This window comes from Python bivittatus, unplaced genomic scaffold (genome assembly GCF_059951505.1).
Source record: "Python bivittatus isolate LINGU-HERP-01145 unplaced genomic scaffold, Pbiv_v1 ctg000480_np1212, whole genome shotgun sequence".
Taxonomy (NCBI): Eukaryota; Metazoa; Chordata; class Lepidosauria; order Squamata; family Pythonidae; genus Python; species Python bivittatus.
The window spans coordinates 75,503,712-75,517,636 of NW_028277075.1; the positions used below are offsets into that span (position 1 = coordinate 75,503,712).

A 13,925-nucleotide genomic window follows, 5' to 3' on the forward strand; every position below is an offset into this window, starting at 1 on the left:
TGAAATTTGGGATACTTTATTCCGGCGGCATGCTGGGAAATGTAGTACGGATGTGAGAGGCGCGCGCTCGACCACCGAAGTCTTCGCTTTTCCTCTAGGGCGCGCTGTACCCAGGTAAATGGAGAAACGGAATGGCGCGGTGTATGATGGTAGTTGTAAGTCATTAGCGGCACAGTTCCCGTCTCTCTCTTGCGCGAGGAATTAACCGAGAATTCCGCCCGAGGCTGAGATTGCCTTTAGGCAGATAGGCGGAACGCTAGGAACAGCCGCCGGCGGCATTCTAATCCCGCCTTAGCCGGAAGTGTCTCTATGGTAACGGCGGGCGGATCGGGTTGGGCCGGAGGGGGCCAAGCCACCGCCCGCCCCGGAGCCGGTAAGTAAGCGGACCCTGTAATCGCAGTTCTGGGTAATGGTCCCTCTCTCTTTCTTCCGCGGGATGTTGAATTTCCAGAGGGGCCTTGGCCTGGAGCAGAGTGAAGCGCCCGGCTTTTAATTTCTAGTGGAACTGAGATAATCTGATTTAACTAGTCTGAACTCCCTTGGATGCTCCCTTTTCGGCAGATGCCGGGCTTATTTTCCTGTAGATCAGGTCTTCGGTTCCTTCCCAATCATTCCTTCCCTCGAGGTGTCTTGAGGGAAGTTACATTTCTGCATCTTAGGGTTACGGCATGGTAGGTTGAGAAGGATTCGTTTGAAGAACTATCTGTCCAAGATCAAATTGAACGGGCCTCCGTTACGTTCAGGATGGGGAAATCAGGTAGAGCTTGGGACCTTCGGTTATTTGTCTCCGAAAGTGTGTCAAGAGTCCGCAAAAACTCATTTTTCCCCCTTTGGGTAACCCTGTCTTGCCTCCGTTTGCATTAAGTCTGTGGTACGTGGCTACTGTTTACAAAAGATGAGTCCTTTTGTTGGAAGGCAAAGACTACACGTGGGTAGGCAGGCTACTTCACACAATAGGTGTGACAAAGATATGTGTGGAAGCAAGCATTGTATCCATGGGGTACTTGGTTTTAATTACCACTTTATTGGAGTGTACTCTCAATTTTATGAGCATCTTCCTGTCAGTGGGGAGGAATCTTGTAATTATTTCAAGTCTTGGCCACTTGTCATCGCTGGCATCACTACTGATGTTCTCTTTTACAAATGGTGAAATAAAGCTGAAAAAATGACTTGCCTAAATACTTGTATAAGTCCAGGGCTGAATTTGAACTTCTTGTCCATATTTTGTTCTTTATAATGTATTTGTCATTGATGCAGACATTGTTTTCATTTGTTAGTAGCTGCAATGTTTTATTTGGAGACATAGCTTACTATATTAGGCAACTGCAGAAAAGACCTAGGTGTCTTAATGGACAGCTAGGTATGTATTAAGAAAGCTAATGCAATTTTAAGTTATGTTAACAGAAACATAGAATCAAGGTCACATGGAGTAATAATGCCCTCTACTTTGTAGTAATCAGGCTGTGTATGGCATAATTAGTCCAGTTATGGACACCATATTTAAAGAACATTGTCAAAATAGAGCTTATTCATAGAAGAAAGACCAGGATGGTTAGGATCTGAAAACTAAGCCTCATGAAGAACAGCTGAAGGAGCAGAATCAGCTTAGCCTGGAATAAAGAGTACTAACATCCTCATATTACCTCCCATATTCTGAAAGATGCTTCACAGTCTGGAGCAGGTGAACGGTGAGTGCAGAATTAAAGAGGATTTGGCAAAACCCACTTTCCCCTTTTCCATTAATGGAAGTCTCCACTTAATAAAAAGTCTTTCCACAAACAAAGTGGATTCAATATGTAGCACTGATTTTCAGCAGGAAAATAGGAACACTTGTTTGATTAGGTCTCAAGTCCAAATTTTATTTCTTATACTGGTCAGTCAGATTATCTGGGTCTCAAGGCAGGGTATTAAGGCAACACTGCTCTTCTGATTTAGTTCTGTGCAGTTGATCTTTGGTGGCATATCCTGACCTTAGAAACTTCTATCTGGGGAAAATGCAATGTGCTTTGTGAGTTGGTGTACAGTAGTAAGATAACTTTTTCCTGCCAAGCAATGCATTAAGGTAATAGCTAAAAGCAATAGACATCAGATGGCCTCTTTGAGGAAAGTATTCCATAGCTGGGAGTGTCTGCTGAAAAGATATGCTCCCAAGTATTCACTTGTCACATCTCCATATTACACAGCAGTTACAATAAGTGTTGTTACTGCTTAAAGCCACCAGTGTGGCTCATGTTATGAAAACGGTAGCACACAGAAGTTTTACAGCAATCAAAGAAAGAGATGAATCTTGGTGTTAACAGATGCCCTTCATTTTGCTTGATCCTAGAGGGAAGCTCACTTATCTGTTAATTCACAGTGTTAATTCTTTTTAGGTCACTCTTTAGAGTTACAGATGTCAAGGCAAGTTAGAACACGCTAAATGTTTACAACTCTCTATTTATTTTACAGTAGTACCAGGAAGCAATTTGTTTTTCACATATGTGATTTGTACATTAATGGAAACCACAGCAAGAAATCGAAATGTCTGATTTTTGATAGACTTTAGGAAGGTCAGTAACTGCTACTTTAACCAGTATTTCCATATTAACAGTTTCCTCATCTTATTAGTATCTTTATCTACTCTCTAGGAATATTCATACTATGTTTTCTCTGTCTTCTGTAGTAGAATCTCAGCCTTATCAAGCAACTGAAGATTAATTCTTAATGCATGATTTGGGTTTGGTATTATTGTCTATAGTGAGAGTTTAGAGCCAGTTTGTGTCATGGTTAAAGCACTAGGCTAGAACCTGGGAGATTGTAAGTTCTAGTCCTGCCTTAGTCACGAAGTCAGTTGGCTGATCTTGGGCCAGTCACTCTCTCTCAGCCCTAGGAAGGAGGCAAGAGCAAATACTTTCCAAAAACCTTGCCAGGAAAATTGCAAGGACTAGTCCTGGCAGTTGCCAGGAGACAACACTGACTCAAAGGTACCAAAGGGGTGGGGGGGGAGTGTTTGCTTTTAGCTCATACCAAAAAGCATTCCATCATTTAAAATTAGTAACAAAATATCAATTTGTTTTCCAGCAGCATTTTTAAAAATTATTGAGTTCACATATTGTTCAAAGCCATAATATGGCTTGCTTGATAATGGTTTTATTGTATTATGGACTCAACCATTTTAATTTATTTAATAGACCATTGTTAGATCAATTCATAGCATAGCCCAGTGTGTGAAGACAAACGGTATCCATTAGTGTGTAAATGGAGAATGGGAATAAAAGTAATCAATGTGTTCTTATTTTACACTTTTTAAACATCAGAAAAAAGAGAGCTGCTAGTTTTATTTATTTTTTTTATCTGTTCAGTTGTGTCTGATTCTTGGAGACTGCCTGGACAAGTCCCTGCAGTTTTCTTGGCAAGATTTTTTCAGAAGTGGTTTGCCCTTGTCTGCTTCCTAGGGCTGAGAGAAAGTGACTGGCCCGAGGTCACCCAACTGGCTTTGTGCCTAGGCAGGACTAGAACTCACGGTTTCCTGGTTTCTAGCCTGATGCCTTAACCACTACACCAAACTGGCTTTCAGTAGTTTTATTATATGTGTTTAAATTTTAAAGAGCTGCTAGTTCCATATTACACAACTTGTTTCATTAAATATGAAATATATTCGATCCAATAAGCATTTCTGAGAATTATAATTTCCTTGGTGACACTTTCACTGGATAGTTTTGGCTGACAATAATAGATGACAAATGGAGTTTTATTTCCATAATAAATTAGTCCAAATTTACTTTGTGGACTTTTATAAGAGCATGGTCTCCTAGACTTGAAATTACTGTTTTTTGTCAAGAAAGGAGAACTGTTGTTTTCTGCCAAACAGCAGATGTTATTCAAAATTGTTCATAAGGTAACTTTTTCAGAGGTTGCTACAACATATTACATGGTCTTGTTTGGGAGAGGGGCTGTCAATGCTATGGTTAATTTATTTTCAAAACTCAGATAAAAGGTACAGTGTGTAGGGGATAGTGCTGTTGCTCTTAAAAATTGTTTTGTTCCAGTTATTAGTGAATTAGTGTTCTTTATGAAAGAATAGAAAGATATTGATAGGATTTTATACTTTAAATGTGCAAAAACTATTTAGTTTTGTAAAATGGATATCTTTCCAAAATGCTAAATAGATAAAAGATAGTCTGAAATAATATATTTGGTGCAATAGCTTGGCATTTGAAATCTTATTTAATCCTATGCATATTTATTGGGAGTAAGCTCTGTTGAACATTGTTGGACTTCTAAATAAAGATTAATAGACTTGTTAAGTTCATTTTCTACTAAATCCTTGGTGGTACTGTATTGTGTTTCTGTTTTGGTGTTAATTTTGGGATACAGTTCGGTCATCCATAAAGTTTGCTTTTGAGACGCAAACTGCATAGCTGTATACTACTAAAACTCTCCTTGTGTTTATCTGTTTGTCTGTTTGTACCCTCAAGTTAGCCCAAACAGGGCATTATACTGCAACAATTTTTGAATCAAGGTACCTAAAATCCACTAACTTAAAGAATATGTAAAAAATCTGGGATCCATTACTCCTGTGGAATTGAAATTTCCACAATGTTCAGACCAGTTTTATTCGCAAAGTTGTGGCTATTGCAGCGTCCCCACGGTCAAGTGATCGTATTTTCTGATGCTCCCTGCCAGTTTCCCACAAGCAAAGTCAATAGGGAAGCTGGCAGGAAGTCGGAGATCCCTCCCGCTCCCACTGCTTTTTTACCCTCATTCTATTTATCTGTTTAGGTAAGTAAATATTGATTTATTATTGAAGTTCATTTGCCACTACAATTATTTTTCTGTTTATGATATATACTCTTCTTAGATGGGACTGTCCAGCAATGGGGTAAAAAAAATATATGGTCAGCCTAAAATTTAATATTCATTCTGGTCACATCACACTGCACTTCCTTTCTCTCAAAGGATGACCCAACAGGTCACAAGGTTGTCTAGTATTTATTAAAGGTTGTAGTTGTCACCTCTCCAACATGTAGTTACAAAAAGTAACATTAAAAACTTTCTAAGTCAGTGCTGTTTGAAATCTTTGCTGAAACTAACAGAAACTATCAGATTTATGTTAACCTCAATGTAATATATTCTTTGTAATGATCCTTGAGCATATCTTTTTCCTTTCACATATACACAGGTAGACATGCAAAAATGATAGATGGATTGTATACTAAGAGGCAACACAGTGATAGCAGGGGCCAACATTTTATACTGTAAAGGTTGGGATTTTGGTAGGGGTGGCAGTGGTTGTGACAAGAGTTGTACCTATCATTTTAGTGAAGGATTGAAACAAAGACAGAAGAACTTGGTAAGTAGAGATATGCTCAGATTTTGTGAATCCCAAATTAAAACAGCCTGACTTGGATAAATTTGAGAGCAGGAGCATCTGAATTGAAGTACTACTCCTCTAAAGAAGGCTGAAACTAAAGTAACAAAATTTTGGAAAGGATTTGAACTTCAGAGGGCCCAGAACAGTGGTAATGGCAAAAATAAATGCATTCATTCCTAAGCTCTCAACATTAACAGAAAGCTCTGGAAGGGATAGTGGTGAGGGAGAGGATAGAGATGTGGTTGTAACTGATAAGTATAGTCCCTGGTCACAATGAATGGCTTTACCAAGAGCTCCAGTCACAATGCTCTGTGGATACATGTTGTAACAATATGTCTGAGTCAGTATTCAATGCTTTTTGCTAGTCTCTCATATGAGCAGGAAGGATTAAAAAGAGCTGGGGTCTAGGAGAATGTATAATTGAGTACATGCTTTAAAAAGTTGTTTGTTCAAGCCTTTCTACCTCTCCTGCTGTAGCTCCATACATTCTCAGACTTTGTTTTTCTGATCAATTGGCATCAATCAAACAAAAGCCTTGCGTACAGAGTCCACAACTCTTTAACTCTTACAACTGCCTTTGAAATGTTTCAGGAATCATGCTTAGGGACATCTCTGTTTTTGCTACAAATTGCACAAGAAGAAGAAAATGGGGGAAATCCCTCAGGACCTATTTAAGCTTGGAATAGTTGATATCTTCAGAAGAGTTAGCTTCTGAAGAATTAATAGTTGATATTAAGAGTTAATAGTTGTTATCTTCAGAAGAGTTAACTTTACCCAGATAATTTATCTATTTCTACCAAGAAAGTTTAAGATGACCAGTAATTTCCTTTTTTAAAAAATCAGAATGTAAAACAGACAACCCCCTCCATCTTTTTATTATAAACCATCCCCTTCTTGTGTTATTACTGTATCTAAAAAATCATCCAGTTCTTTCTTAACACATTTGTTGGTTTCCAAGTTTGGGAATAGAGTTTGGGTAAGGTATTTTCAGCTTCCTATCTTCTTCAGTTTACTGAGGAAGGTGATCTCTCTCTTATTGATTGACTTTTTGTTCATATTCATAAATGATTAGATAAAATGCCTGTTTTTAATCTACTGGCTGCTTAGTGATTTTTTTTTTTTATATCACTGTCATCTTCTGTTTTGACACCTGTTACAAATCTACATTTTCAGTAGAATGTGCATGAAATGGAAAACAAGTTTTCAGAGGTTCTGTTGAACTGTTCTAGTTTGTTCTGGGATTCAACTAAGCCAAAATCTGGACAAGCCAGTAGATTCTTTTTCAGAATCTACATATGGTGCATATCAAGCAACTTGTTTACAAAGAGAAATTCTATCCTGCCAAATGCTGGTAGCTCACATTACCTCTTTGTTTTGCCTAATAAGTATATGGGTATTGGATTTTTCAACAGGTTGGAATTTGTTATTGGGTAATTCATTATAGTCAGGTGTATCAAGTCCCATGCTTTGAACTGGAACCCGCCAGGATAATCAATAATCCAAGGAAAGAAGGATAGATAAGCATTGGAAGATAGATCTTTTGGAGACTTCCGGGAGAGGTATGGTGAACTGAAGATGGCTCTGCGAAAGCCGAGCTGACGACTGCAGCAAAGACCAAGGAACTGGTAAGTAGACCATTCCTTGGAACCTCTCTGGATAAGAAGAGGATGGGAGATCCCCCACATGTGCTCCAGATGGCTGTTTCTTGCGAGGAGACCACAGAACAGCGGCTTTCCTTGGGTTAAGCGCTGGGAGACAAGGGGATCAGCCATTTTGCTTGCGACTGTGGTGGAGCCTTTAAAGGACACTAAGTTTGCAAACCTCACTTTCTAATCAATTTCAGAAATTGCCTATTAACCATCTCAAAGCTGTTAGAGACCTTCGGAATGACAAGTTTGAGAAGTCTTCATCAGGTGAGTTTATCTTCAACTCTGAACAATAAGAAAAATTAGCTTAAGAATTTGAAATAAACAGCAAAAAGCTAAATAAGATTTTGATCTAAGAAAGTTATAAATGGATTAAGAGTCCTGATAAATTTGGAATATTGACTTTTACTATAAGATTTTGGAATTAACTATAAAAAATAAACAACTTCTTGTGAGAAACAGACTTATTTTGGCTATCCTGGCTATTGCAAGTCATAAAAGATAAGTGATGATTTTAGAAACTGGACAATAGAGTGGACTAAAGATTTTAAGCAGAAGAAAAAAAATACAAGCCTGTTCTTGATGTCAGTTAATACTGGGACTTACAAAATGACACAAAACATTATGACATTGGAAATATTAAAGGAGATCTTTGAAGAATGGAGCCAGAAATTAGTAACTACAATATCAACATTGTCAGTAATGATGTATGCTTCTATGGATAGACTATGTTTAAAAGATGTTAATGAAGATGTGGAACAAATTTTATCTGACAAGACAGAGAAAATACTGAAAATGGAACTACAAATGACAGACCAAGAGAATGATTTGGAAAAGAACTCTTTACTGGATATACAAAAGAAACTGGCTGAAGTTTTAAAAGTTAAAAGGGAAATACAAATGATAAACCAGAATAATGATCTGGAAAATGTTTTCTTATTGGATCTACAAAAGAGGCTTGTTAAAGCCTTGAAGAAATCTGTGCAGTGGAATAAAGAAGAATCTAGAAATCAAATCCTATGATAATATTGGATTGAATTAAAGAGTAAGACTGTTAGAAATAAAAGGAAGGAATATAAAGTTGGTTTATTTGATCAAGGTTAAAATAAGACTTTTTTTTTTTGCAATGTTCTGGCAATCCTTTAAGGACTTTTTGCTGACATCAGGATTGAAAAATTGATGTTTTACGGATTTGCCTATAGATAAGGGATGGGATATGGGATGAAGAGATATCTGTTTAACCTTATAGGGGGTGAGGAGTTATTACATTTGTTCATACTTATTGTGATGAAGGTTGGAAATCACTTCTTTATATATTTCTTTTTCTTTATTATATTATTTCTTTTTCTTTTTCCTGAAATTGTTATTCTGTCCATTCTCTTCTTTTTCTCTAAGTTTCATTTGTATTAGTTTTTACTACTGTATTTTATTAAGAATTTATTAAAATTCTTAATAAAAATTATATTAAAAAATGGGTCCTTTGGCAATTGGTAGCAGCTTTATTATCCATCTGTTCTCAAGTATGTAGACTTTCGGCTTGATTGGTTTGGACTAGGAGGCTTAGGCGGACTTCTAGGATAGTTTTGCAGGGTAATGTGGTGAGCTGTCCAGTGGCTCTTCTGGAAGAGGACAAGAGATGCAGCCCACTCCAGTGTACAATCAGTAGACAAATTCTTGTTCTAGAATGTTAGTGTTGACAGTTGTTTTGGCATAAGAAGCAGTTTGCTTGGGATAGCATTGAAGTCGGTTGTGACAGCAAAGGTTGCTCTTTTCTTTTCAGCAAGAGCTTGGAAGCTGAATTTTGATGAGGATAATATTCCTGAAATGTGACATCTGAGGCAACACATTATTTTCTGAAAAAGATTTGACCCCAATAACCTTACATGTTTTTTGTGGCTGCCTTTCTGGTACAACGGCTTTTTGAAGGTTGTATGCTTGTTGAGAGTATTTTGAAAGACCTTGAAAGGCAGCAGATTTACAAGGAAATGAATATGAAGGCACTTCTCTAGATCAAGATATATCTTTCTTTCAGTGCTTAGCCATGCATATACTGTGGTGAATCCCTCCAACAAATTTAATTTTTAGCATCTAAAAAAATGACCAGGTAAAATGATGCTGTGAAAAGGGAAATACAGAGGCTAATCTCCTTTAGCTGTATAATGTTCATGGCTGCAGTTTTGAGAATGGAACTAAGCTTTGTGCCTCCGTCCTTCTGCCTTTGTTGGCACATGGTACAAGGGGCTGCTTGCCTCTGCATCAGGAGGCATCCACAGAGAAGGAACTTCCAGGCTGTCATTGGTAATCTTAGGGCTAGCTTTTCTTTATCTGCATGCAAATGGAAAAGCAAGAGAAGATTAATCAATTTAAAAAATATGCATTAGCCAACTGTACAGTTTTCCGAACAATTAGCACCGTTTTGGTACTGTTTTGATTATCAAAATGTCAACTAATAATTATCAGCTCTCAGAGCCTTTTCATGCAACACAGACATGCTTTTTGGGGTATGCCTGATATTTCAAATCTGTGTGTTATTACATATTTGTAAAGGATAGTGAGAGTGGATTGGAGGATTAAAATTGCTTGAATATATACACTAAACCTTTTTACAAATGAACCATCTCTGTGAGCAACTCCATGGAGGAAATATTGTCTAGCTGGGTAGCCAAGAATAGGACATTAGGCTTGTGTTAATGTTAAATGTTAAGCCATAATGCGATTTGGCTTAGCATGATGTGTAAAGTTGACTTTATCTACTGTGGTTTAATATTATCTGCAAGTCAGGTCCTTGTGGCACGTTCAATTGACTATGGTTTTTGTAAAAATCCCATCTTTACTATGTGTGAATGCAGCCATAGTTAGAATCTAATTACTGGGGCTGATGTGAACAGCAGGGAACTGCTGTCATATTACTGACAGCAATATGACAGCAGTTAGTAAAAAGTCATAAAAAGAATACGTTGTAGATAAATCATGACTGGCAGAATATGGACTCTTGAATGAAAGTGAGTATCAAAAACTTAGATAGAAACAGGAAAGCCACTTGCTTTTTAACATCATAAACAGATACTGAAGATGTTATATCACATTCCCCTGTGGAAACAAACACACTGACTTTTTTTTCCAAAAGCTTCCTGAAGCTTCTATTTATCTCAGCAGGTTCTGTGAACAATAACCTGCATTGCAGAAACTTGCCAGTTCACGGTCTGTCATTCCTTAATCACCGTAACAATGAGAGTGAGGCCAACACTGATATGTTCCTCTTGATCAGTTCAACATTTTCATATGTATATGTGCTTCTTGTTTTTTTTAGGCTGGCCATTGTAAAAATGCTGCTCTGACCAACTCCTTTTCAACAGCTGTGATCATTGAAGGTGTGGGATGGCTCTACATGGCCTCAGCAGGGCCAGAAGCCTATAGCCTAAGCCTCAAAAAAGGAAACCGGTTCCAGGTGGGCATTTCACCAGGGCTGTCAGTGCCACCACTCACAGCAAAGCTCCACAAGAGCAAGTCTTGGTACCTTGCTAAGCAGCAAGTGAAGCCTATTTGGCAGCTGGAACGAAATCATGTGACCACTTTGCAAGACGAGTGCCCGGTCCACTCAGGGATCTGTTCCCCGCGTTCCCACCTCTTGTATCCAGAGTCGTTATGTAGTGAGGCAGTGCTCCTGAGCCCGCCTCCGCCTCAGGCTCATTCTTTCCCAAACTTTCTTGGGAGCACCTTGCTCTATCGACGGTCTTACTTTAGACACAAGCCCTATCGGAGGCTTGAGTCCATCTGCTTGCAGCCAAGTACCTTGGAGAAGAAACCTCTTCGTGTCCCACCTCCTGTCTTTCGTTCTGTCCTCAGTAATACGATGTCATCTTCAACTGTGGATCCATTTCTTATGCCAAGCACAGCTGGGGAGCGTTCCAATCCAGTGTCAAAGGGTTTTCTCCTCAGCTCAGGGAAACAAAGCTCCAGTGCGTATAGACCGGTCCTAAACAATAACTCTTTTCTGAGGCCAGCTAGTGCAAAAGTGCCTTTGCAGCAGCAGCAACCGCTACCACCAGAAAATAAGAAGCTGAAAGGATTGTCAAGACCTCCAGGATTTTCCTGGACCCATTCTGGGGGAAACGGGGATGGCTCATCTGTGAATCTTGAAAAGAAACTTGGAAAAAACAGCAGCTCAAGTTTTGAGCAAACCTGTGCCAAATCTCCTCGTTCACCTGTACACAATGGCATGGTTCTTAAATCAGAACGGCCATTGTGGCACCTTGAGGATGGTGAGACTAGATCACAGAATCTGAAAGAACAAGATGCAAGGTTGACAGAAGCCATGAGGAAATTAACAGCAAATGGTATCCGAAAAGTTAGTACTTACAATGAATTTGGTCACCGCATTGATGGCTCTTGCCTTATGAATGCCAGCTTCCATGCCAGTCTGTTCAATCGGTGGAAACCACACATTGTAGCTCAGATAACCCCAAAGGAAGTGCCAGTTCCCAGCTCCCTGAATTTAGAACCTGGTAGCCGCCATCAGAGCCTTATAAGCACAGATGTTGCTGATGTCTGCACTAAACGTATTGATGCTCGTTTCCTTGCCTCAAATTCTGAAACGCCCAACCATAGCACCTTGAATCAATTGCTCAATCCTCCAACTGTGAATATTGGAGAACAGGTGGTAACAACAGAGGTCTCCCCACGAATGACAGTCTCTGAGGTAGAGACAAAAATTTCCTCTCTTCAGTTATGCGTGGAAGCGAAGTGGGGGCAGCCTACTGCTGTGAAAGATTCTGAGTAAGTACCATAACCATGGTCTCTTTGTTATACAGGGATAGCGTTCTTTTTCAGTATTGTTACAAGCTGTCAATTATCTGGTATAGGATATTTCTCTATACTGCACGATGCTGAGTGGAAATAGGGTTTATATTACCACCTTTCTGTTATTGTTATGCCCCCCAACCCAGCCTAGTGCTCCCCTATTAGGCTGGAGCTACAGATCCCATAATTCTGAGAATGATACTGTGTCAAATCATCTAGAGAACACTAGACTGCAGAACGGTGCCCTAATTTAAGCCTTACTACAGTATGTGGCTCTATTGTATCTTCTGGTGTATGTTCTGTTTTGAGGAACTTATATCGGTATTAGACAATGGTCAGATAGATGAAGCTGCATCTAATCCTGAGAATGTGATGACATTCTACCATGTAAATAAAATAGAAGAGAGCAGCCATAGGAGGAGAAGGAGGGCTTTTCGGGGGGAATGCCCTAACTTCATTTGCTCTTGTCTGGGAACTCTTCAGGCCACTGAGATGTAGATTGTTTGGTTGTTTCCTTCATTAGCAGGATTACAGGAATAAGTATAAGCTACCCAGAAGATTTCACTTTATCACTATAAACCTTTGTATTGTAGAGCTGTAGTCAATCTACCCCTGCTAGACCAAGCAGAAGTAGAAGATGTGGAAGAAGAACTTCCAGATGGCTTGGAAGATGCTTGTAGTCAGGATGAGGAGGGAGAAGAGGAAGATGGAGAAGGTCGTTAATGTTTATTTATATTCCTTCCTTAAAGTGCAAAAGTTCAAGAATGTAATAAGCCAGAGAAAAAAAGAATTTTGGTATACTGATTATCTCCAAGGACTACAGATTCTAATTACTAAGGTTTCAAAACATAATTCAGATCTAATAAGAAGTTAAAATTATTATCACCATAGTAGTAATCTTTACAGTTGGACATCACATATTAATCCATAATATAATAGCAAGAGAGGCAGAAATTAATAAAAGAACTAAGATCTATTATGGCTGTAATTACTGCTAGTTTATCTTTAAAGTGTAGATAATTTTATCTACTTGTGAATATTTTTTCTTGCAGTATCTAATTAGTTGTGCTCTAAAGAAAATAATGTGCTGGCTTAATTTGCATGTTAATGATATATTCTGTTGCAGTACTGAGTACATTATTTTATTTTATTTTATTCAAAGCCCAAATTGTCTTTAATCTACTGTATCAAACCTGTCCAGTGTGAGTTAATGTTCCTTGTCTTTCATTTCAGGTGAATCAGATGGTTCCTCATCATCTGGCTTATCACCCAATGGTTCTGTTGCTGTCATATCTAGGTTAGTGTCAGAAATTAACTATGCTGCTTTCAGTCCATAATACACTAAGTAAAGGTAGAGTGTCTGAGAAACACAACTTCATGAACATGTCTGTTCACCCACACTGGACTTAGATACATCCAAATAATGGATACATGTATGATTCTGGGCATGTTCTGTTTGCCTTGCTGAATTTCAGCTGAGACTGGTTGTGTCCTCACAAAAAGAAATAGAACTACTAAGTAGATGGGCTGAAAAATAGCTTAGATTCCTTTGTTTTCTAAGCCAGTGCTTCTCAGCCAAAATAAAACTCACATTTTCGATCAGTGTTAGTTAGAGCCATAGCAATTAAATAAAACTGTGTAGAATAGCAACAGAAATGCAAGAAAGATATTGTGCTGCTGGCTTTCCCAAGGCTGCTTAGTATTTATTTTGGCTTCTTTCCTCTTGTGGCCATATAGTTAGGCAAATCTGTTTCTTTTTGTAGGAATTGTGTTGAGGGATTAGTGCCTCCACTTGAGGGCCAAGAACGAATTATCAAGCCAGCTCTTACATATAGCCTCTTCCCCAATGTGTCTTCTACCATATATTTTGGAACCCGGGATGAGAGAGGTAAGGTGGATTTGAATTCATTGCAAGAAGCATTCACGGCCAAAGAAATTGATGGTGGGGTAAAGACTGGAATTTAAAACATAGTGTAAAATGGAGGGTTGACAGGGGATGGATACAAACTGTAGCTCTGAGATTCTGGTCTTTCCTATTAAGTAACAAAGATGTTTGCTGAGGATGAGAGGCATATTTAAGTCTGTGTATGTTTATATTGGTGGAGCTATAGAATCCTGAGATCACT

At 38.6% G+C, this 13,925-nt stretch overlaps 1 protein-coding gene across 2 annotated transcripts in view; it reads left to right on the forward strand.

Moving 5' to 3' along the window:
• The first annotated feature begins 121 nt into the window (after nucleotides 1-121).
• The window catches only part of TTLL4 (tubulin tyrosine ligase like 4), a 30,632-nt gene continuing 16,828 nt past the window's right edge, over nucleotides 122-13,925 (forward strand). For both annotated transcript variants that reach the window (XM_007419811.4, XM_025177617.2), the window contains exons 1-5: nucleotides 122-373; nucleotides 10,310-11,775; nucleotides 12,393-12,514; nucleotides 13,033-13,096; nucleotides 13,563-13,687. In XM_007419811.4, the coding sequence (XP_007419873.1) occupies nucleotides 10,388-11,775; nucleotides 12,393-12,514; nucleotides 13,033-13,096; nucleotides 13,563-13,687 (1,699 nt within the window). In that variant the 5' untranslated portion in view covers nucleotides 122-373; nucleotides 10,310-10,387. The remainder of the gene's footprint in view (nucleotides 374-10,309; nucleotides 11,776-12,392; nucleotides 12,515-13,032; nucleotides 13,097-13,562; nucleotides 13,688-13,925) is intronic.